The sequence below is a fragment of the Bos indicus genome, chromosome 27 (genome assembly GCF_029378745.1).
Source record: "Bos indicus isolate NIAB-ARS_2022 breed Sahiwal x Tharparkar chromosome 27, NIAB-ARS_B.indTharparkar_mat_pri_1.0, whole genome shotgun sequence".
In the NCBI taxonomy this organism is placed as follows: Eukaryota; Metazoa; Chordata; class Mammalia; order Artiodactyla; family Bovidae; genus Bos; species Bos indicus.
The window spans coordinates 31,190,802-31,215,932 of record NC_091786.1 but is presented as its reverse complement, the minus strand read 5'-3'; the positions used below and the strand labels follow the sequence as shown (position 1 = coordinate 31,215,932).

Below are 25,131 nucleotides of genomic sequence, written 5' to 3'. Positions count from 1 at the left end.
ATGCTTATCTTCCTCTTCTCTGTTCTGTATTTTCACTGTGTCTTCAAAGACCAAGTGAAGAAGGACATATACCCATTTTCTAACACTCAGGAGAAAAAACAAAAACAAGAGTCTAGTGGATTTCACACTTTGGTCTGGGCTGAGTCCCAGCACTACCTCCAATATTCAGGAATAAAGGCAGGAAACGACTTTTCACTCATATTCAACACATATTTATTGGACACCTGGATGTGAGAAGCACTCTTTTCTGTTCTGGGGATAAAAATATAAATATGGGACTTCCATGGAGGTCCGGTGATTTTAAGACTCTGTACTACCATGGTCTGGTAACTAAGATCCCACATTCTGTGTAGCATGGCCAAACAAATAAAATTCTCCTTGTGGAGGTTAATTCTAATAGAAAATAAGTTGAATAAATACAGTATGGTTGTGCTAAGAGCTAAGAAGTTAATAAATGCAGAGAAAGGGGCTTGAGAGTATACATGTAGGGTAAGGAACCGACATTGTCATCAGAGTGCCTTGAACAGGCCTCACTGAGCAGGAGGTATCTGAGCAAGCCCTGAAGGAAGGGAAAAAACAATATGGAGTACTGGAGTAACTGGAGTAACTGGGGAGGAGTGTTCCAGCCCAGGAGTCAGCATGTGCAAAGGTCCTGAGGCCGGCACATGGCTGGTGCAGCTGTTGAAGAGTGAGGAGGCTAATGTGGCTACCGCAGGGCCGGAAACTGAACAACAGATGAGGTCAGAGGTAAGAGCAGGCCTGATGATCCTGGACCACATAAAGCATGAAAGTGGACTTTTCTCTGAGTGTCTGAGGAACTTTGGGAAGACTGAACAGCATTATGACTTAAATGGGTGTAAGACCTTTCTTTGGTGGGTCATTGATCTGAGTATCAGTTTTCTTGCCCCTAAAATGGAAAGGCCATGCCAAGTAAATATCTAAGCTCTCTTCTAGGTGTAAAAATTGATTTTTAGACATCTAGACAATGTTTGGTTCCCACAGAACAGATAATAAAACCATGACCTTCTGCCCATCTTCAGTGCTCTCTGGTGCTTCAAAGTTGACACAGTGACCCAGCCCAGGCTTGGCAGAGAGCCTGGTTATAAGAGATGGTGTGATTATAGCAAACGGCTGGTACCTGAGTGAGTCCCCCAGGAACACGTGGGGTGTCCTCAATTATACCCACATTCACCCGGCCCCATTACACCCAGCCACCTGTTCCCCGCCTCAGAAATCTAGGACACTGTCTGTACAGAACAAGGCGGTGCCCAAAGGAGATCAAATATCTGTTTGCTTCACATTAAATACAAATCTAAAAATAAGCATTTTCCTTTCTCATCATTTCGCATCACGCATGGAGAGTTCACTTTAATTTTCAAGTCCGTTTACTTCATTTCAGGGAAGTTTGGGAGCTTTGAATAGAATCCACCCTGCAGGCTTCTTGTCTGGATCAGCAAGTCTGTCTGTTTTCGGTTCCCCTTGGAACATTTTACTCCTCTGTCCTTCCAAATGCAAAATCCCACAGCAATGCACAACAAAGTCTCCTGTTGTTTTAATATCTCTACTTCTTAGTGAGGAAACCACGACTCTCAGGACCTTCCCCTAGCTGCTCAGAGAAGAGTCACAGCTGGCCTCTCTACTGCTGGACTCAGACCTATGTTTGCATATGTATTGGGTTGGCTAAAACATTTGTTTAGGCTTTTCCATCAGCTTATACAGGAAAACCTGGATGAAGTTTTCGGCCAACCCCCAAACAGGACTTTATCAAGCAATCTTTGTACTTCTGAATAGACCCCACAATATTATCTTAATACCCATATTACGAGTCTGTCAGAACCTCTTTTAATAGTGACTGAAAGAACACCATCCCCACCAGCACAGTGTGTTATTAATGACAATTATAGCCTAACCATATGATAGAAGCTTCTGGAAAACCAGCAAGGAGCAAAAACTATGACGACTCTGGATTCCTACCACCTCACTGCAAACGACAGAAAACTGATCAGAGATCTGTGACCTCCAACACTTTGTGTGTCCCCCACGCCAGCACAGCACCTAAAACATAACGAACACTCCAGGGTTGTCTGTTTCGTAAGCAAATGAAGGATAAGTGCAAACACCCGTGCAACTTGGCACTGGAGCCCGACCGCCTTCTTTCTACACTGTTTTCATGTGACTTTGCTGTTAGATGGATCTAGAAACCAATGTACAAAGCAGAGTGCCCAGGGTGACGGATGAGGCCACAGAGCAGGCACCGGCATCACCGAGGCCCCCAGGAGGAAGGGCACAGAACAATTTCCACCCAAACTGGCTGGCGAGAGCTTAAGAAATTAGAGAGACAATTTCCTCTTCCAGCTTATTCCCATCAGCCGCTTCACCATCTTTAGCGGTTGGGTCCAGGCAGCAAGAAGGCCTGGCCCAGGCTCGCTTACATCTCCTGTGAGCACACAGGACTCAGTCCCCCGCCTTGGGAACTGGCCTGGTCTTACCTCCGCAGCAGGAACTCCCTCGGGCGGCCGGCAGTGTAGCACAATCATGCCTTCGATGGGTACCTCCCTTCCCTGCGGGTCTTGCTCAAAGTTTTTCCGTAAATCTGCAAAGAATGGGAAAGACATAACACTTTGGGGCCAGGAAGATCCACATTTGCTCCAAAGATGATAAAACAGTGAGCTTACTGTCACAGTCTAGACACACACACACACACACACACACACACACACACACACACACACACCCCTGGTTTCAGGAGTTCCAGAATCTAAGAATCCTTTTCCTGAATATTCAAACACATTTCACATAAGCCTTAACCAAACTGTCCCTAATGTTCTCTACTGATATGACGGATAGAAGATTTATTAGGAGAGCAGGAAAGAAAAACTCATTACTTCATGAGTCTTTGCTAGCATTATCTACTTAGCATCTGATAAAATACTTGGTCTAATAAATTGCCATCCACAGCTATTATGCATCTGAGGTGCTCGTGATTTTATTAACTAAAGAATGCATTATTAATCTGTAACCTCTGCATTCCCTTCGCCCTCTAGGGACCTCTAGAAGATGGTAATAGAGTGTGATTACCTATTAGTCTTTTATTTGTAACCAGGGAGAAGAGGCAACATTCAACCACAACAAAATCTATAACCTATCCCACCAAACATATAATTAAAAAATACAACGCCCTCCAGTCCAACAACAACGCTGGGCATCCATGCAGTGCCTTTCATGGAAGACTCCAGGCTCTCTGCAAACAAGCTGCACCATTAACCTCTTACACATAGAAGGGTGACATTTGGAGGGGTTAATTGGCTTGCCAGTGGTCACAGAGAGTATCAACGCCAGGGATGGGGAAGAATTTACCACGTGTCCAGACATTAGTCTCTGAGTACTCACCAGCAAATCTTTTTCAGGGGAAAGGACACACACGGGGACAGTTGAGAAAGAGAGAAAGAGTATCATTTGCATGGTTTTCCACTTAAGCATATGCTTCATTAACAAGAGTGGGAGTTGGCCTCTACTTCTTTCGGAGGTGTCATAACAACACTTTGATGATTGAAACCCACAAGCTTATTTCTGCTGTCATTTGAAAGCCTGGGACACTGGAGTGAAGACAGTTTGACAAGCCTTCCTCAAGACTTGCTCCTCCCTCCCGGACAATGTATTTTTCTTCAACTAAGGATCTCAAATTACAGGCTGTGGATTTATTGATTTAATTTTCTTTAGTGCTTACAATAACATGAAATATGTTCTCTGTAAAGAGCAGAGCTTCAGAGTCAGTTACATCTGTATAGATGGTATAAATACATTAAACTTGCTTTTAGCAAGTCAGAAACACGCCATGAATAACAAGCCCAGCAGTCCATGTATTCACTTTCTTTGGAATTTTGCTCTTAATGTTTTCCTTCCCAGAGGCGACTGATGTCTTTTTTCAGCAGAGCTGTCTATCTGGAGATCATCGTGAGTGTGTGTGAAGCCAAGGATCTTACAAGGACTCACACTGTAGGCAGGTGGCAGGATCTATTTTCCCGTTTCTCTGCTATCCTCCCAAATTTTAAAGCCAAGCTTCCATCTATTAGAGATCTGTAAATTGCCACGGCAGATCTGCAAATTGCCACAGCCTTTATGATTCAGAATTTCTGATTCCAAGTTTGAAGAAGTTCACATAATTGATAACAAAACTATGAGTGATGGGGATGTGAATAAACCTCAGAATGAAAAATCTCATGTTTCCTGCACAATTGGACCACAAATTCTCCTTTGCTTAAAAATCCCCTTTCCAGGAACGTCCCTGGTGGTCCAGTGGTTTAGAATCTGTGCTGCAATGCAGAGGATGTGGGTTCACTTCCTGGTTGGGGAATTAAGATCCCACGTGCCATGGGATAACTAAGCAGGTGGGTTACACCTACTGAACCTGCAGACCAAACAAAAGACCTCACAGAATGCAAAGAAAACCCTACGTGCCACAACTCAGCCTGACGCAGCCAAACAAATCAATAAATAAATTTTAAAAAATCCTCTTTCCTTATGACTAATTTACTCATCAGGACTACAGTAAACCCCCTTATTCATGGGGTTCATTCCAAGAACCCAGTGGGTGCCTGAAACCACAGATAGTACAAATCCTATATATCTTGTTTTTTTCCTATGCATACATACCTATGATAAAGTTCAATTTATAAAGCAGGCACAGTAAGAGATCAACATACTAAGACTAAAATAGAACAATTATAACAATACTGAAATAAACATTCCATGAATATAGTCTCTCTCAAAATATCTTACTGGACAAATTTAACGCTTTTCCATCTTAACTGAACACTTCAGTGTGGTGGCTGTAATGTTTTTAGTTTGAGGGGCAACAGTAAAACTAACAAGGGTTTCTTTTCCCTTCTTCACCATTTCATGGAGAGAAGATTCATGCTTACTATAGATCTTAAGAAGCTCAGCATAAAATTTTTCTTTCCTTGCTAAATCCTTATTAAGAACTTTCACTTTTTCACTTAAAGAAAGCACTTTTCAGCATTTCTTTGGTATACCTGAATTTCCAGCATCACTATCCTTACGCTTTGGATCCATTATTAATTAAAACAAGGGTTACTTGAACACAAGTACTGTCACACCAGGACAGTTGATCTGATAACCAAGGCAGCTACTAAGATTAACGTGCAGGATACACTGGACGAAGAGATGATTCACTTCCTGTGCAGCATGCAGCTGGATGGCAGGAGATTTCATCATGCTATTCGGAAGAGCACGTGACTTAAAACTTACGAATTGTTTATTTCTGAAATTTTCCATTTAATATAAGGTTGATGTGGGTAACTGGGTAACTGAAACCACAGATAAGAGAGATGACTCTGTATTGAAAGGAGCCTGTTGCAGAGCGTGGGGGACTCTTACATGACACATTGGGTTGCTAATGGAAAGAAACGGTGGTATTTTTGTGCCTAATTCTGTTTGGCTTGTTTGCTACTTTTTCCTGATCTTTGATTGCTTTGTTTTCGAAAAGGAAGTCTTACCCAGTGCTGCTACACAATGATTGCAGTTTTGACAACACCAAATAATCTGCATTCAACCCAATGAAGCACAGAAAACAGAGAGTGGGAATTTCTATTTTGTTTTATACTATTTCTATTTTGTCTTCTATTTCCTTTTCTTTGCTCACTAGAAATGGAAATGGTAACAAAATGCAGAGTTTTTGGGTATTTCCACACATCAGCAAATGAGAAGAAACTAGACTTTAGTCGTTTTTCCTCCACACTGCTTAAGGAACTAGCTAAGCAAATATAAAGAAAGGAAAACCCTGAGAATTTCTCTGGTGGTCCAGTGGCTAAGACTTGGTGCTCCCAAAGCTGGGGGGTCCTGGGTTCAATCCCTGGTCAGGGAACTAGATCCCATGTCCTGCAACTGAAAGATTCCACATGCTGCAACGGAGACCTAGAGCAGCCAGTTAAATAAATCTTAAAAAAAAAAAGAAAAAAGAAGGAAAATCCCGTATTGACACTGGGATATAGGAAAGGGTATTGTCTATAAGCAAGAAGTTAGGAGAAATTTCTTTTTGATCTCATACAGTCAGGATCAGATTGAAGAAAGGACCCACATGACACCCTGATCTTTCCAATTGACATTGGCAATCACCGTTGAAGTTTTGCAACAAGAAGTATATATCCACTTCTAAATGCGGAGATAGGACGATTAAAGGCAGAAGACAGAGGGTCAGGCAACAACTGTGGTGTCATAAACATGGATCCAACTCATCAAAGGCAGCCCACCACACACCAGGTATCACATCAAGTAAGAAACCCAAGTGTCAGAGTTCTGGCTTGTGCCTAATACTGGTGGCAGGAACTCTGGTATTTTTGATACCCAAGGAGGGCAAACATACCAGACAAATTCCAGAGAGCTACTAAATATACCAAAAATTATAGAAATAAATTCTTAGACATAGACGTAAATGATTTCAGCTCTATGATTCTCATCATAGGTCACTCAATCTAGTTTTGCTGTTTGTTTGTTTGCTTAGGGTTTTTGCTTGTTTGCTTTTGATTTTGTATTTTTCTTGACCCTGCCAGGCAGCTCGCAGGATCTTAGTTCCCGATCAGGGATTGAACCCAGGCTCCTGGCAGTGAAAGAAGTGAGTCCTAACCACTGGACCGCCAGGGAATTCCTGACAACTTCTGAATTGGCAAACTAGATACTTTGATCACCTAAGCTAGTTCCAAGGCTTGAAAGATTCACAGAGAAAACTGTATCAATTCTAACAGTAGGAAAAGCATCCCCAGTCTTGCAAAAAGAATCACACTACAAATGAAGGAGACAAACTGCAGACTGAAATGGTTTCCCCTAAGACTGGAAACAAGAGGCATTTTTGGAGAACTTCTAATTTAAGTTATTTAAAATCAAAAGGAAATAGTAACTGAGAATCTACAGTAGAGATTTATAAATAGGATAACATCTGAGATCAAGAAAACTGCCACTATGCATGAAAAACAAAACAAAACTGCTGAATTAGAAATATATGTCATGGAGACAGTAAACAGCATACTGAAGATTGCTGAAAATCGAACAGAAGACAGATTTGTCAGGATCCAGGCAAGAAACAGGAAGCACACAGTTGTTTTAACAGAAAATATTAATGTAAAAATTGAAGGGCTAAATAGGCAAAAGGGGAACTCCTAGGAGCTGTTCCCATCCCAGGGAGGGGGCGGTGAGGGAACCAAAGGAAGACACTGAGGTTAGAGAACTTTGAAGCTTAGAGAGGGCTCTACTCTCCAAGGAGAGGGCACAGCGTGCTGGCGCCTCAGGAACTTGCAAGAGGGAACCAGGACTTAAGACCTAGACCTCTGAAGAAGGGCTGGTGGTGCTGGCATCTCTTGGAGGAGAGGGATGGGTGCAGCACATAAAAAAGCTGGATCTGGAATTACTTTAAAAAAGTAAGTGGGAAGCAAGAAGCTGCTGCCACTTCTATATAGAAATTCTGCTGGGATGATGTTGACAGAGACAGAAAATGAACAGAAAGAAGCAGCCTTCCCTTCCTCTTTCACTCTGTGGTCCTCTCTGGCGCCCCCTATTGGTGGAACCTTACAGGGAGCTAGGGTCTGGCAAGGGAGTCCTAGCCCTAGCTTCAGAAAATACAAACCATTCGTTTTAGAGATGGCAGTACCTTAGTATCCAGCAGACCCTAGTTTAAAAAATGTTTTCCAGGAGAACTCTAATAATTACATATTCTATCTCTGTTTTCCTCACTCGATCATCAGTTCAATGAGTATGGGCTTTATGTCTGAGATACTCATTCTTACAGTCCCAGTGCCTTCTGATATAGGAAAGATTCTTAGTATCAATAAACATAAGTTGAACACATGAGCTAGGAGGAAATGATGAAATGATAAATGAGTTTGCCAGAAAAAGGATAAAACAAATAACAAAAGAAAATGTTGAGTTAGAGAAATACAATTTAAGTACAATAGTTCGTTTAGAAGGATACAGTAAGTGTAAAGAGAATAAATGATAATTAAATTAATAATGATAAAATGCAGTCTTCTCTGAGTTGAGAAAAAACTTGAGTTTGCAAAAGAGCTCACTGGATACAAGGCAAAATAATTTGGAAAAGAAAAACTGTTCTAGGTATATTATAGTTGAAATTTTTAACAAAATTTCTAAAACTGTAAAAAATAATTTTACAAGTATTTTACAATAAATAAACAGAAGTAACTAAAGTTTTCATAAAGAATTAACACTGTTAAAACGTCTTTTATCCAAAGCCATCTTAGATTTAATGCAATGCCTATCAAAATCCCACTGTCACTTTCATGGGAAAAGAGAAGAAATTCTAAATTCAGCATGGAACCACAAGAGACACTTAAGAGCTAAAACAAACTTGAGAAAAAAGGACAAAGCTGGAGGCATGACATTTCCTGGTTTCATACTACACCACAAAGCAACAGTAATCAAAACAATATGGTATGGGTATAAAAACAGGGAAATAGATGAATGAAATAGAAGCGAGAGCCCAGAAATAAACCTTCATATATATGGCTAACTGATATTTGAAACGAGATACAAATGTACCAAATGGGAAAAAGACAGTCTCTTCACTAGTGGTGCTGGAAAATTTGGATATATGCAAATGTAAAAGAATGAAATGTGCACGAGAACCCTTCCCTTATATCACACACACAAGTTAGCTTGAAATGGATTGAAGACTTATACATAAAAACCTGAAACTGTGAAACTGCTATAGGAAAACAAAGGGGGAAAAAAAAACTCCTTAACAACATTTTTGTATATAACAACAAAATCACAAGCAACAACAATGACTATATAAAATTAATTGACTTATGTGCAGCAAAAGAAATGATCAACATGAAAGGCAACCTGAGGAATGAGAGAAAATATTTTCAAACTATATATTTGATAGGGCATTATATCCAAAATATATAAGGAATTCATTCAACTCAACAGTAAAAACACAATGACCCAGTCCAAATAAAAAATGAGCAAAGGACCCAAACAAACATTTTTCCAAAGAAGATGTACAAATGGCCAGTGGGTACATGACAAGGTGTTCAACATCACTAACCAGAGAAATGCAAAAATCAAATCCACCTCACTTCTACCAGAATAGCCAATATCAACCCTTGTTAGGGGCTAATGCAGCTGATGACTTTCAGTTGAAGCCAGCATTTATTTACCATTCTGAAAATCCAATGGCCCTTAAGGAGGATGCTAAATTTACTCTGCCTGAGTAAATTATAACAGAACAACAAAGCTTGCATAATAACTCATCTGTCTACAACCTGATGTGCTGACTATTTTAAGCTCATTGTTGAGATTTCATTGACAATGTACCTGGTCATCCAAGAGTTCTAATGGAGAGCCACAATATTAATACTGTTTTCATGCCTTCAATAAAGCAAAGCACACTGAAATGAGGTTATGTCTGTATCTGTCTGAATTGTTGGTCTGCCACTTACAAGCACCTTGACTTGATAAGTATCTTTATTTCTCTTTGCCTCATATTCCTCATCTGGAAAATTAAAACATACTAATTTCTGTTACATATAGTTGGGTCTGAATTATATGCTAATATGTGCAAAATCCTTTTAAGTGCACTGGGTGCATGAGTTCAGTTCAGTTGCTCAGTTGTGTCCAACTCTTTGCGACCCCATGAATCCCAGCACGCCAGGCCTCCCTGTCCATCACCAATAGGACTTAATTAAGGTCACATCTATCATCATATCCTATTATAAAGCCATGACTATTAAAAGATCTTGTCATTAATCAATATACAAATTATTTATAAACTACAACACCTTTCAAAGGCACTCAAATAAAAACATAACTTAGCATATGATATATACTAAATATTATATACTTATACTGATATGAGTGAGTGAGTGAGTGAAGTCGCTTAGTCATGTCTGACTCTTTGTGACCCCATGGACTGTAGCCTAACCAGGTTCCTCCGTCCATGGGATCTTCCAGGCAAGAACACTGGAGTGGGTTGGCATTTCCTTCTCCAGGAGATCTTCCCGACCCAGGGATTGAACCCAGGTCTCCCACACTGTAGGCAGATGCTTTACCATCTGAGCCACCAGGGAAGATCCTTATACTGATATACAATGTACAAATTAGGATGGCCGTTTGGATAAAACGATAAAGTGAGATCTATATCTTATTTCATACCAAAGTAAATCCCATCTTAATAAAAATATTATCTACAAAGCCACAGCAGTAATAAAATACTTATTGGATCTTAAGTTAGGAAAGCCTTTTCTAAACCCAAAATTGGAGGAAGAATACCTTAGGAAATGATCAGCAGATACTGTCTTGTCAAAACTGAAAACTGTTTTTACCTAAAAGACTACAAGAAAAATTTAACAGTCTTAATATATTATAAAGGGCACTTTTGGAACAAAGTGAGAAGGATAAATACCCTAAAATAAAATGTCAAAGGGGCATGAAAACATAACTTACAAAAGAAGGACACAAATGAATAATAAACGATATTTAGAAGCGCCAATGTCACTAATTGTTACTGAAATACTAATTTAAAAAGTGTCAGTATGTCTCTTTACTCTTCCAAACAGCCTCTGTTTTGTTTGTTTCTTTGTTTTAAAGGATAGTTTCCAGTTTTAGAAAGAGTATAGAGAACTGAATGAAAAGAGCCTCTTGAAAGTGAAAGAGCAAAGTGAAAAAGTTGGCTTAAAACTCAACATTCAGAAAACTAAGATCATGCTCTAGTCCCATCACTTCATGGCAAACAGATGGGGAAACAATGGAAACAGTAACAGACTTTATATTTTTGGGCTCCAAACTTACTGCAGATGGTGACTGTGGCCATGAAATTAAAAGACACTTGCTCCTTGGAAGAAAAGTTATGATCAACCTAGCAGCATATTAAACAGCAGAGACATTACTTTGCCAACAAAGGTCTGTCTAGTCAAGGCTATGGTTTTTCCAGTAGTCATATATGGATGTGAGAGTTGGACACTAAAGAAAGCTGCTGCTGCTAAGTCGCTTCAGTCGTGTCCGACTCTGTGCGATCCCACAGACAACAGCCCACCAGGCTCCCCGGTCCCTGGGATTCTCCAGGCAAGAACACTGGAGTGGGTTGCCATTTCCTTCTCCAATGAATGAAAGTGAAAAGTGAAAGTGAAATCGCTCAGTCGTGTCGGACTCCTAGCGACCCCATGGACTGCAGCCCACCAGGCTTCTCCGTCCATGGACTTTGCCAGGCAAGAGTACTGGAATGGGTTGCCATTGCCTTCTCTGAAAAAAAGCTGAGCGCTGAAGAATTGATGCTTTTGAACTGTGGTGCTGGAGAAGACTCTTGAGAGTTCCTCAGTCTGCAAGGAGATCTAACTAGTCCATCCTAAAGGAAATCAGTCCTGAATTTTCATTGGAAGGACTGATGCTGAAGCTGAAACTCCAACACTTTGGCCACCTGATGCGAAGAACTGACTCACAGGAAAAGACCCTGATGCTGGGAAAGATAGAAGGCAGGAGGAGAAGTGGACAATAGAGGATGAGATGGTTGGATGGCATCACCGACTCGATGGACATGAGACTGAGCAAGCTCCGGGAGTTGGTGATGGACAGGGAGGCCTGGCATGCTGAAGTCCATGGGGTCACAAAGAGTCGGACACGACTGAGCTACTGAACTGACTGAGTGACTGAGAGAACTGAATAGCCTTAAACATTGCTAGGAGAAATGAAAATGGTTAAACATGAAACCTATAACACATACCAAATGTCCTTAAAAGTTAATTTAGGAGTTCATTATCTAATAAATTAATACTGGTATATTCATAAAACCAAATATTATTTGGCAATAAAAATAAACAAAGGATGGGTACATGCTACAATGTAGAGGAATCTTGAAAACACAATGCTAAATGAAAAAAATGAATTAGAAAAGGCCATATATTGTATGATTTCATTTATTAAATAAAAAAATGTCCAAAATAGGTAAAGACATATAGTGAGAAAGTTGATAAGCATTTAATTAGGGCTGCAGGTGAGGTGGGGGGGAGGGCTGGGAATGCTTCTATCTTATGACGTGATAAAAGTATTCTCAATTGGACTCTGGTAATAATTGCACAGGGCTTCCCTGGTGGCTCAGTGGTAAAGAATCCACCTGCCAATGCAGGAGATGTGGGTCCAATCCCTGGTCTAGGAAGATCCCTTGGAGATAAAAATGGCAACCCACTCCAGTGTTCTTGCCTGGAAAACCCACTGATAGAGGAGCCTGGTGGGCTATAGTCCATGGGGTGACAAAGAATTGGACACTACTTAGCAACTAAACAATGATGATGATCACACAATTCTGAGAGCAACTAAACACTATCAAATTGTACGCTTTAAATAGATGAATTAATTGCCAAGTCATACGGATTAAATCTCAGTACAGCTATTATTAAAAAGAGTTCATTTATATGATTCAGTAATTCCACTACTAAAATTTTCTAAGAAAACTATTAAAGAGCTATATAGAAAAATGTAGCATAGTGATATTCTTCAAATCATCATTTAAAATGCTGAATGACTGCTAATAATCTAAATATTTAATCATATGGGAATGGTTACTATCTTTTTGTGCATTCATATAATGTAATACTATGCCAACTTAAAAAAAAAAAAGCTCAAAGGGTATTTTAAATTACAAGTAAACGTTTGAATAAATTACTAAGATAAAATGGTATTCAGTGAATGATCTCTTTTATCTATTTTTTAATATATAAGGATGGTACTCCTCCAAATGTAACAATTATCTTTTTATAGAATGCGTTCATATCCAAATGAAAGCAGGTACATTTGCTTTAGGAACTTGTCTCGGTGGGTAGCCCTTCTCTTAATTTGCCTCCAGGTTTTCCATAAATGTGTGACAGCCTCATTCAGAATTCACTCCCACTGTTGGTCATGGCCAGACACTGTGCCAGGCAGCACGGGTACATTACTGAACTTGCCGCAGACCCTTCCAGCCTTCCGACAGCATACACTCCAGCAGGGAGGATAGATACGAAACAAGCCTGATGCCTCTGTAATAAAGATTCCGCCTGCAATGCAGGAGCTGCAGGTTCGATCCCTAGATCGGGAAGATCCCCTGGAGAAGGAAATGGCAACCCAGTCCAGTATTCTTGCCTGGAGAATCCCATGGACAGAGGGGCCTGGTGAGCTACAGTCTGTAGGGTCGCAAAGAGTCAGACACGACTGAAGCAACTTAGCACGCACTCAAGAGGTACAGGGATGAGCGCTGAAATAGAGAAGTAGAAAGTTCCATAAGACTGTATTACAGTAGGGCATACCTTAAACATTAGAGGAAAGTGTTTCAAAGAAAGGTATCGGTAGGAAGAGGCAGAGCATCTTACAGGCCTCCGCCAGACACACTATACCTCATTTACTATTTCCATCAGGCTTTTACTGGCTTAAAACATTGTTTTACATATATGTGCTCTCTAGTTTCTTTCTTGCAAGTCTCTGCAAAATGCCTGCGTAGCTACTCCTCTCCCCATAAGTTAGCACATCCCATAAGGACACTCTTCCACTAGACTTGGTCTTCTATCCATATATATTGAGAGGGTAGAATACAAATAGATTTCCACCTTCTGATCTCACTGATACTCACATCATCTGTGGAAAGAAAAAATAATAATTTCCCCATTATTTTGCAGAAGGGAACTGAACCAAGCTGCAGACACACACACACACATCGAGATTGAAGATTTAAAAATGTTTAAATAGCAACTGGTATGGGATTACTATATATGTTATAGGAAAAGCCCTAAAGAGAAATCACTCAGCATTTCAAAGATTTGCTACTGGATAATTATGGGAATATTCATTATATTCTTCATCTGTTTCTGCATTTTCTAAAATTTTCTGTGATGAATGTGGATTTCTTTTACAGCCAGAAAAAAGAAAAATAATGTCCCAAAAAAGCCCCTCTTTCCTACAAGTTGTCAAAAGATTCTTTAAACTAGACCAAACTGAATCAGAAGCCAGGGAAGAAGTACATTTTGTTTCATTTTATTGTACCAAGTTTCACTCCTACGGCATCTATTAAAGAAGGAAGCAAGAAGGACTATATTTTTCAGTCTTTGGTACATGCTGAGATAGTCATCCTAATGTGATTTTACTTATGGAAATTTCTGCAGATAAAAAGATCTTTCATCTGTTTGGTTCAATGCCTCCCTTCAGTACCCGGGAGGGTATACAGTGGTCACTCAATAAATATTTGCTGAATGGATAAATCGATCAGTGAGCTTCCATGTCAACTCATTTAATGATTACTATATACTAATATACCGCATACATCTCCAATAGATAAATGTACTAAATTCTGTTAAAGCAAAGCTTGTTCATTCTCATCTTCATAGCTAGTGTGAAGGATACTAGCAAACATCAGTGCTGATCAATCTGGAGCATCACTCTGTCTGCTTCTGCTGCCTCTTCACCTTGTCCCCTGTTCAGTCCCTCAGCAGAAAGCCAACAAGGCGCACGACCACTGGAACCAGAGCAGGGAAGAGGAGGGAGAGGTAACAAAGCAGGTATTTGGCTAACCTGTAAATCATACAATCAGCCACGAGATCAACCAAGCAGCCGTACTTGCCAATAAGTGGTCCATCTGGGCCAGGCCACGGGAAGCAGCCGCCTCCCTTTCCTCACCTTCTGCCCTGTTTGGCCTTTTTCTCATTTTCCTTTCATGCTACTATGTTAGAAAAGTCACTGTAGCACGGAAAAATCAATAAAAATTCAATTCCGAATAATAGTTCTTTGCAGCTCAGAAACACCAGGGAGTTATCGGCTCATTCAATGTTCTGGCAGTTAATGCAATGAAATAAAAATAATTTACTCATTCAAACCAAATCAGCCAGTGAAAAATCATAGTCTTTTTTTTTTTAATAGTCATAGTCATTTGTTAAGATTGCAGGAGGATGGTACAAAGTCCCATTAGTGCCCGAATACACTGGCATTCAAATCAGCGTCACATCTTTCCCACCCATATTTTACTAAAGGAACAACAAACCACATTTGTCATACATAAAAGGAATTTGTAACTTAGCCAACTACAGATCATTTGTTGTAATAAAAGGGCCGGTTCACATGCAGAACAGATGGATGCCAGCAAAAGGAAAGTCAAGGCTTGGTGCCCTCAATACTCCAGCCCCTGATGGTTAATACCTGAGAAGTCAGTTCCTAACTCCAGTTCCCAAAGGAAGCACAGAAAAGGCTTCCTGTCAGGTCAATTCTTTCTGTGGTGATAATCTCCTTGTATTTTGGTACATTTACAGATGCTTCTCTTGCCAGCCTGGCTTCAACTCTCTGGCTTACTTACATCTCTGAATTCTGCCCATCCTTGACACACTAATCCATGTTGATGCCAGGCGGCTCCTTGCTGTCATTTCATGCCCTGGCTGTGAATCGTCTGGTTCTGACGTTGTGGTCTTTCTGAAGGACAGCCAGCCCTAAAGGACAACTCCACGTGTAGATTTCTCTGTCCTAAGATTTCTGAAAAGTGTTGCCTTAACTTATTCTTTGGTCGCTAAGTCACATACAACACATTTGCAACCCATGGACTATAGCTCCTCCAGGCTCCTCTATCCATGGGATTTCCCAGGCGAGAGCACTTGAGTTGGTTGCCATTTCCTTCTCCAGGGGATCTTCCTGACTCAGGGACCGAACTTGCGTCTCCAGCATTGGCAGGCAGGGTTCTTTATGACTGAGCCACCAGGGAAGCCCACAACCTTAACTACTGCTGAGTAAATCTGGCAGCAAGAGGGAAGGAGGGACAGCTTAGATGAAAGCTGCATTGTGTGAACCTTTCCATGTTCCCTCTGATCCCACCTTGGTGCTGGGCAATGCACAGTCTCTGTTTATTGGGACATCAAGGGGTTTGGAGGATGCCAGGGGTCCTGTTGTGCAGAGGCTACTCAAGACTGCTTTTCTGAGCCACAGAATAACGTTGGGGCTCCATTAGCTCCCCTGTGCTCTGCAATTCCTCTGCTGTTAAATTGCCGTTGTCAATAAATCGTTTTATAACTAGCACGGTGTGTCATTATCCCTTTCAAACAAGTAGCAGAGTTTGTCAGGCAACAGTGGTGTTGGAAGGCAGCATCCTGCAGCAGGGACCCATTATGGTGAGAAGAAACAGCTGCAGTTTCACAAAACGCTTTGAGTACTAATTTAACCTGCTCTCTATTGAGCCATTCCCAACTCAGCGCATTCCATTGTATTTGGCTTCTTTTGTTTACAAGGACACAAAAACATCCATTCAGATTCCATCAAAATTTTAGGATTAACTGAATATGAGGAAGACTCAGTGTTGAGTCCAAGACTCCCTGGAAACCAAGGAAGATGGCACACCAGGCTTGGAGGACAGAATACGGATCACCAAGTAAGCAGATAAACAGACTGGAATATAGCCAAGCAAGGGGGTAAAGAGAGTCAATGCAATTCTGTTAACAGGGTTATTTCATACTCCTTTTAGCACAGACATTGTGTCCCTCCTAACCAACTGCTTTTCATTCTTTGTGTTTTTAATATTAATTTGTTTTTAGCTGCATCCAGTCTTGGTTGCATCATTCAGATTCTGTTGCAGTGCACGGGCTCAGCACTTCTGGCACGCGGGCTTAGCTGCTCTGCAGCATATGCGATCTTAGTTCCCTGACCAGGCATTGAAGCTGAGTCCCCTGCATTGTAAGGCAGATTCTTAATCACTGGACCACCAGGGAAGTCCCTCTGTTCTATCTTAATGGCCTCTGCTTATCTGTTAATTGTATTTACTCATGTCTTGGCTTCCCTGGTGGCTCAGATGGTAAAGAATTCACTTGCAATGCAGAAGGCTTGGGTTCGATCCATGAGCCAGAAGATCCCCTGGAGAAGGGAAGGGCAACCCATTCCAGTATTCTTGCCTTTGGACAAGAACCCCATGGACAGAGGAGTCTGGCGGGCTACAGTCCATAGGGTCACAAAGAGTCAGACACTACTGAACAGTTTACACTTTCACTTCACTTTCTGGTATCTCAGGATCACTATTGCCTGCTTCTTTTAACTGTTATCTTTCCCCTTCTGGTGCCTCTATCAACTCCCAATTCTCCTTGAGGATCAAGTCAAATTCAGAAGAGCCAGAATCCACAAGTACACAATCACTTTTCCCTTCTTGAGTAAGTCTCTCATTCTGAGTCTACTCATAGCAGCTAACCGGCCCAGGTGTGCATTCCTGGTCCAGCGGACCCGACAGAGGACTTAAGTGCGACACAGCGTAGCCATCTACGCTTAAGAAGGCTCTCAGTACCACTTCTCTTAGCAGGACGATAGGTGGGGACTCCACAAGGCAACTATACCTGTGGAAAATGTCAAAGGTTTGCTTTATCTCCAGGTTCCATAAAAGGTGATTTCTGTGTATTGATCAGATTGATTTGGGCTATGTCAATACACAAAGGACAGCTGAAGCAAGACCTAAATAGCACATCTGAACAAAAGTTATCAGGTGAAAACACAGGAATTCTCTGCTTCTTTGTTTTCAAGATATTAAATCAAATTAAAACAAAGTTAATACCTCACATTCTGTAGCTTTACATCACGTTCTGCTGAGAGCTATGGGAACAAAATACTGGTAAGTTCCACCTTCTTTCTGTTTGAGAATATTACTGTTCTCCTGGTGGTTTTAATGGGAAAATTAAGCTTTAGGTGAATGCAGGAATAGCCACTGAAACAAGTGCTTTTTAAAAAAGTTGAAGCATGGTTGATTTACAGTGTTATGTTAATTTCTGCTAGACAGCAAGGTGATTCAGTAATTTATATATATATATATATATGTATGTATGTATGTATGTATGTATAGAGAAGGCAATGGCACCCCACTCCAGTACTCTTGCCTGGAAAATCCCATGGATGGAGGAGCCTGGTGGGCTGCAGTCCATGGGGTCACGAAGAGTTGGATACAACTGAACAACTTCACTTTCACTTTTCACTTTCATGCATTGGAGAAGGAAATGGCAACCCACTCCAGTGTTCTTGCCTGGAGAATCCCAGGGATGGGGGAGCATGGTGAGCTGCCATCTATGGGGTCACACCGAGTCGGACACGACTGAAGTGACTTAGCAGCATATATATATATATATATACACACACACACACATATATATACACACACACACACACTTAAAGAAATTCTTTTCCATTATGGTATATCAAGGATATTGAATATAGTTGCCTGTGCCAGATAGTAAGACCTTGTTGTTTATCCTATATATAATGGTTTGAATCTGCTAACCGCAATCTTCCAAACCATCTTTCCCCCACCCGCTTCCCCTTGGTAATCACAAGTCTTGAACAAAAGTGCTTTTGATAGAGAAAAAAGCAGTGCAGTCCTAGGGGCCATTGACTAGACTCGTCTGCTCAGTTCTCAAGAAGTAGATAGCAAAGTGGCTCTCCTTATCCTTCTACAGTCAGGATTCACCATCTGTAGTGCTGCCTGAACCTCTTGTCCCCTACAAGCAGCCCTAGAGCTTATCTTCAGCCCAGCATCCTGATGAGCACGTGAACACCAAACAAACTCCAAGGTCGATGGGACAGAGTTTTAAAAACAACACACGCAGAAGAATTTTTCCTGACTTTGCCAGGTGCCCTCCTAGTCCTCCCCCAGAAATGAGAGGGATATGAACTAGCAGAGTTTAAGATGACATGACTTAAAAAGAACCTAATGCTTTCAATACTCACCATCTCATTGTAATTCAGTACTAGTACTACAGAGAGATGGAGGGGCGGGGTGCAAAAAAGAAGGGAGAAAGAAAAAAAGAAAATGCCAACCTAGCAGCAAGAAGAAATACATTTTTTATCCTGCATTTTTAGTGTTTTGATTCTCCCTTTTCCCTAGTTCTCCCTGAGGCCTGGAAGGTCGATCAGGACAAGATGTGGCCATGTGTCTTAAGCCCGTAAATGCTGCAATAAGCCACTAACTAGCTAGCACTCTGCTTTCTGCTCGGCCCAAGTGAGTGGAAGAAATGAGAGTGGCATTTTGCCTGACCTTAAATAAATCTTGCCTGAACAGGAAGGATCTAAGAGATCACTCCAGCCAGAAGTTGTTCACTATGGTGGTTGCTGCTGCTGCTGCTAAGTCACTTCAGTCGTGTCCGACTCTGTGCAACCCCATAGACGGCAGCCCACCAGGCTCCTCTGTCCCTGGGATTCTCCAGGCAAGAACACTGGAGTGGGTTCCCATTTCCTCCTCCAATGCATGAAAGTGAAAAGTGAAAGGGAAGTCGCTCAGTCGTGTCTGACTCTTAGCAACCCCATGGACTGCAGCCTACCAGGCTCCTCCGTCCATGGGATTTTCCAGGCAAGAGTACTGGAGTGGGGTGCCATTGCCATTGCCTTACAAGCTCTATATTTCACATTAAGTCTTACAAAGAGACTAACAGATAATGCAGATAAAACTAAAGCTCACAAGTAAGAACCAACTACTCAGAGGTCTGGAGCACTCTTGCCAGGAAAAAGGAATGACAATGGCTCTGAAGTAGTGACAACTAGGGGTACTTGAGTAATAAAAGAAGTCACCAGGGCTGACGCAGGGAAGGAGAGCATTTTGGGGCAAGGCAAGAGAAGAGGGGGCTAGCTAATCCTATGGAGCCAGTATCATGGAATCTGGAAATCCAATGGGAGAAGTTCAGCCAAGGGAAGAACATGATATGACTTGTATGTTTTGTTGTTTAAGTAATTTTTCTGGCTGCTGTGTGGAGAATGGATTTTAGTATGGCAAGAAAGTGAGCAGCAAGATTATCGCAGTAAAGAAATAACCAGATGGGGGGAAGTGGGCAAATTCAGGATGTGCTGTGGATACAGATGGGGCGGGACTTGTTGCTGGATGGGATGTGACTGAAGGAAATAGAAGAGTCAAGCATGACACCCAGGTCTTGCCATGAGCCCTGAGGCACCATTACTGAACTGGAAAATTTGGGGAGAAACACGGGTTTGTAGCAGGGTTGATGGGGTGAAAACCAAGAGTTTTCTCTGGGACATATTATGTTGAGATGCCAACTAGATATCTGAGTGAACGTATCAGGGAGGCACTGAACAAAGTCATCAGGAGATGAGGTGCAAGGTCAGGGCTGAGGAAAACCAATGTATCAACAGATACTCAACTGCGTGGTGGCTCAGCTGGTAAAGAATCTCCCTGCAATGCAGGAGATGTGGGTTTGATCCCTGAGTGGGGAAGATCTCCTGGAGAAGAAAGTGGTGGCCCATTCCATTATTCTTGTCTGGGAAATCCCGTGGATAGAGGAGCCTGGTGGGCCACCATCCATGGGGTTGCATAAGAGTCAGATGCAACTAAGTGACTAAACAACAGACAGACAGACAGTACTGGTGTTAAGGAGTGAGAGATTTCACCTAGGGAAAACCTGTGGGCGAAGGAGAGACTTAAGGGTATTCCCATACTTAGAAACGGGAAGAGAAGGAGGAATCTGCAAAGAAAACTTAACTTGTGGACAGTGGGAAGGCAGCAAAATCACAAAAGCATTCCTGGACCCTACTCCTAGACGTTATGATTCAACAGATCTTTAACAAAGCCCAGGAACCTTAATTTTTTTTAAGAGCTCCCTCTATGCTTCTCCTTGTAGGCTACAAGTTTTAGGAGACACTCGACTAGAGGACAAAGCTGGGTAGATGCCAGAACTCAAACCCAGCTCTTGTGACCTTTTAAAATGAGCTTGTCTAAATGTCATGCTTGTATTAGGATCCATCTGTTCCTCAAATGGTTAACACCATTGCTGGTGCTCTAGATCTTTCGTCTGTGGTCAAAATTTTGGACAGGGGCATCCATACCACCTCCACTTTCTCATCTTCCACTGATTCCTAGACCTATGAGCATCTCCTGTCACCCTCGTTACACTGCTTTGTCCCGGGTCAATGGAAGCAAATAAACTGACCCCTCCTATATTTTACTTTAATCTGCTGATCACACTGACACCATGAGCCATTCCTTCCTTCATCAAAATCTCCACTTTTCCTTTGATACTGAAACTCCAACTAAAATTTTTAATTTATCTACTTAAAAATAACTGTAATATATAATGGAACTATGCGCAGTTTTGTTCTGTAATTTTCCAAGTCTCCTGTAAATGTGCTATCATACCTTCATAATTAAAAAAATAAGAAAAATCTCCCCTCTTGGATTTCTCAGTGCCTTGTCATTTTTTTTTTCTTCTGTTTCCTCTATGGCTCCCCTCTGTCCACTCCTTAACCACGTACAGAATTCTACTCATGGTCTACTGTTCTTTCTCTTCCCCAGCACTTTAGGATGGGAAATGTGTAGTGTGGGAAACCATTGAGAACTAAAATATCGCCTGCCTGTCAGTAAACAAAGGACGTTGCAGCCATCAAACCATCACATTACAGCTGCCTGAATGGTGAGCCCTGAGGGCATTCAGGATGGAAATGAAGTACTGCCCACTGCCAAGCCCATCTAGCAGCAACCAAGGCAGTGCACCTGAGGAATCTCTGGATGAGAAAGCAGAGGACACTGGTCCCAGAGAGCTGAGGAGCATATCAAAGGAATGGTTTCAATGACCCCAGACTCTTGTATCTTCCCATACACAGAAAGGGCTTCCCTCCTGGCTCAGATGGAAGAGAATCCGTCTGCAATGCATGAGACCTGGGTTCAATCCGTGGGTCAGGAAGATCCCCTGGAGAGGGGAATGGCTACCCACTCCAGTATTCTTGTCTGGAGAATACCATGGACAGAGGAGCCTGGTGGGCTACAGTCGTGGGGAGGCAAAGAGTTGGATGCAACTGAGAAACTAACATTTTCACTTTTCATACAGAGAAAAGCACTAAATTCCTTTAACTTGAAATAGTGGGATTTTTTTTTTTTCATTTATTTTTAATTAGAGGATAATTACTTACAATATTGCCTTGGTTTCTGCCATATATCAACATGAGTCAGCCATAAGTACACCCCTTCCTCTAGAACCTTCCTCCTACTTCCCTCAGGTTTTCTTTTGGTTAACAATAATCCTAAGATCATGGAATATGGTCCCATCACTTCATGGCAAATAGATGGGGAAACAGTGGAAACAGTGGCTGACTTTATTTTTGGGGGCTCCAAAATCATTGCAGATGGTGATTGCAGCCATGAAACTAAAAGATGCTTACTCCTTGGAAGGAAAGTTATGACCAACCTAGATAGCGTTTTAAAAAGCAGAGACATTACTTTGTCAACAAAGGTCCGTCTAGTCAAGGCTATGGTTTTTCCAGTGGTCATGTATGGATGTGAGAGTTGGACTGTGAAGAAGGCTGAGTGCCAAAGAATTGATGCTTTTGAACTGTGGTGTTGGAGAAGACTCTTGAGAGTCTCTTGGACTTCAAGGAGATCCAACCAGTCCATTCTAAAGGAGATCAGTCCTGAGTGTTCATTGGAAGGACTGATGCTGAAGCTGCAACTCCAATACTTTGGCCACCTCATGAGAAGAGTTGACTCAGTGGAAAAGACTCTGATGCTGGGAGGGATTGGGGGCAGGAGGAGAAGGGGACGGCAGAGGATGAAATGGCGGGATGGTATTACCGACTCGATGGACATGAGTTTGAGTAAACTCCAGGAGTTGGTGATGGACAGGGAGGCCTGGCGTGCTGCAGTCCGTGGGGTTGCAAAGATTAGGATCCGACTGAGGGACTGAACTAAACTGAATCCTTTGACATTCTGATTACCTGGTATTTTGTTGCAAAAACTTTTATCTATCCTGGCTTCTCACCTTGTCTCTTCAGAACAGTTCTCTGAGCATTATCTGCGATGCTGTGCCCTGGGCTTAAAGTCCTAAAAAGTTCCTGCCAAATAAAATATAACTCTCAACTTTTAGGTTGTGCATCTTTCTCAGTCAACATCATTTAAGATTTTTTTTATTTTGATGTGGGCTAATTTTTAAAGTCTCTACTGAATTTGTTACAATATTGCTTCTGTTGTATGTTTTGGCTCTTTGGCTGCAAGACCCATGACATCTCAGCTCCCCGACCAGGGATCAAACCCACACCCTTTTCACTGAAAGGCAAAGTCTTTATCACTGGACCACCAGGGAAGTCCAAGTCACACCATCTTAAATATTTCAATAAAAACCTGCTCCTCCTATCTTTGTGATGGACAAGGTCATTACTACCCTGAAGACCAACTACTTGCCAAATTCTAATGTTTGATGCTGATCCCTGGGCTTCAGGCTCATAACCCCAACTGCTTGATAATGACAGTTCATTGAACATTCCATGGGTTCAGTTCCGTTCAGTCGCTCCAACTCTTTGCAACCCCACAGACTACAGCACGCCAGGCTTCCCTGTCCATCACCGCGTCCTGGAGCCTACTGAAACTCATGTCCATTGCATTGGTGATGCCATCCAACCATCTCATCCTCTGTCGTCCCCTTCTCAATCTTTCTGCCTTCAATCTTTCCCAGCATCAGGGTCTTTTCAGTGAGTCAGTTCTTCACATCAGGTGGCCAAAGTATTAGAGTTTCAGCTTCAGCATCAGTCCTTTCAATGAATATTCAGGACTGATTTCCTTTAGAATGGACTGGTTCATCCTATATTCCATGGGTATATTCTGTGCATAGATATTCCATGGCTAGTTCCCACATAACTTGATCAAAAACCAATCTCAGCATCTTGTTCTCCACACTAGTTTCTTCTACTCTATTCATGATCTCACTTCAGGAAATCACCATTCATTCAGTCACTTTAACCCCAAATCTAGAAAGTCCCCAACCTGGGGTTAATTCCTCAAGGTCTACTTCACTTCTCCTCACCACTGCATGCAAGCAGCCACATGGTCTTGGTCATCTCATGTTCCTGGAATCTCCAATTTTCCCCTCCCCCTTTAAAGTATACCATCCAGCCAAGTTCAAGCCCCATCAGCAGTCCCATAGCTTAGCACAAGCTATGTCTTGAGCTTTGCTCCCCTTTAAATCTCTGTGGCTGAACAGCAAGGTGGGGCAGGGGTTCAAACGTATGACCATATCACTGCCTGATTATGACACTGCAGTGGCCCCAGACCACATCATGGATGACTCTAAACTCTTAGCAGAGAATCCAAACATCCTCCACAATCCGACCTGCCTACCTCTCCTGGGAGCCCCAACTCCTTGTTTTCCCATAGTTCCATGCAGTTTGCACACTGGTCCATTTTTCTGGGCTTACAACTCAAGCTCTCTCCTTAACCTGAACGTGGGATCTTCAACTCAACCCTCCTCCTTCCTAAGGAATTAGCCCAGAAAACGTATCACAGGACTTGAGGATTAGTAAATTATCCTTTGGGTGAGCTCCAAAAACACACTGTGCTTACTCTAGCCACACTCCCTTGAAAAAGACTTGTTCATAAGTCTATGCTATTCACTACACTAGAGTATAAACTCTTTAAAGGAATGGAATTGTATTTATTGTGGTGCTATCTAGCAAAGGTGACAATTATTCATGGCTATCCAGCACTTTCCCACCTTGGTTAGCTTTTTTTGACACTCAACAAATCTCTAGAATGCACTTCTTGTCCTTACTTATCCTGGTAGAAGGATACTAAACTAATTTAACAATCATATCACGAGGCTCAAAAAGTCCTCAGAGATGGACAAAGATAAGTCATGCTTTTGTTTTGCAGGTTTTTTGGTTTTCTTTTGTTTGCTTATCATCTGTTCAGACTATCTGTCAGAAGGTTTCTTCAGTGGAGAAAATAAGAGCTGAACTGAAGCAAAATCTATATGCTCTTCCTCTTAAACCTCTATGAGAAATGGCCTTTTAGAGAAATGGCCATTTTCTAGGAATTTTAAGGTTTATTTCGCCAGAATGGCAGTCTGAATTGTGATTTCCTAAAAAAGGTGGTGGCCCTATTTCTGCAAATTCTTCTCAGTAAAATAATACTTGGCAATCAATGACATGAAGGAATGTTATTTGGTTGGGGGAATTTTTTTTTTTTTTATCATCCACAGTAGGAAAGATTATTAAGTCACACACTGCTATCCAGAAGTTCCCATCTTTAAGGTCGATGTACTCAGTTATGTACACATTAAGCACAGTTTACAACAATTCCGTAGAAATCACCCTACTCTACTCACAGAATCACAATCTCTTACAATTCAGTGTTACTCACACTTTCTACTA

General features: G+C 41.7%; 1 protein-coding gene across 3 annotated transcripts in view; it reads right to left on the bottom strand.

The window, feature by feature from the left end:
- The window catches only part of UNC5D (unc-5 netrin receptor D), a 644,487-nt gene that overhangs the window by 229,732 nt on the left and 389,624 nt on the right, over positions 1–25,131 (bottom strand). For all 3 annotated transcript variants that reach the window (XM_070781382.1, XM_070781384.1, XM_070781383.1), the window contains exon 4: positions 2,490–2,593. In XM_070781382.1, coding sequence (XP_070637483.1) covers positions 2,490–2,593 — 104 coding nt within the window. The remainder of the gene's footprint in view (positions 1–2,489; positions 2,594–25,131) is intronic.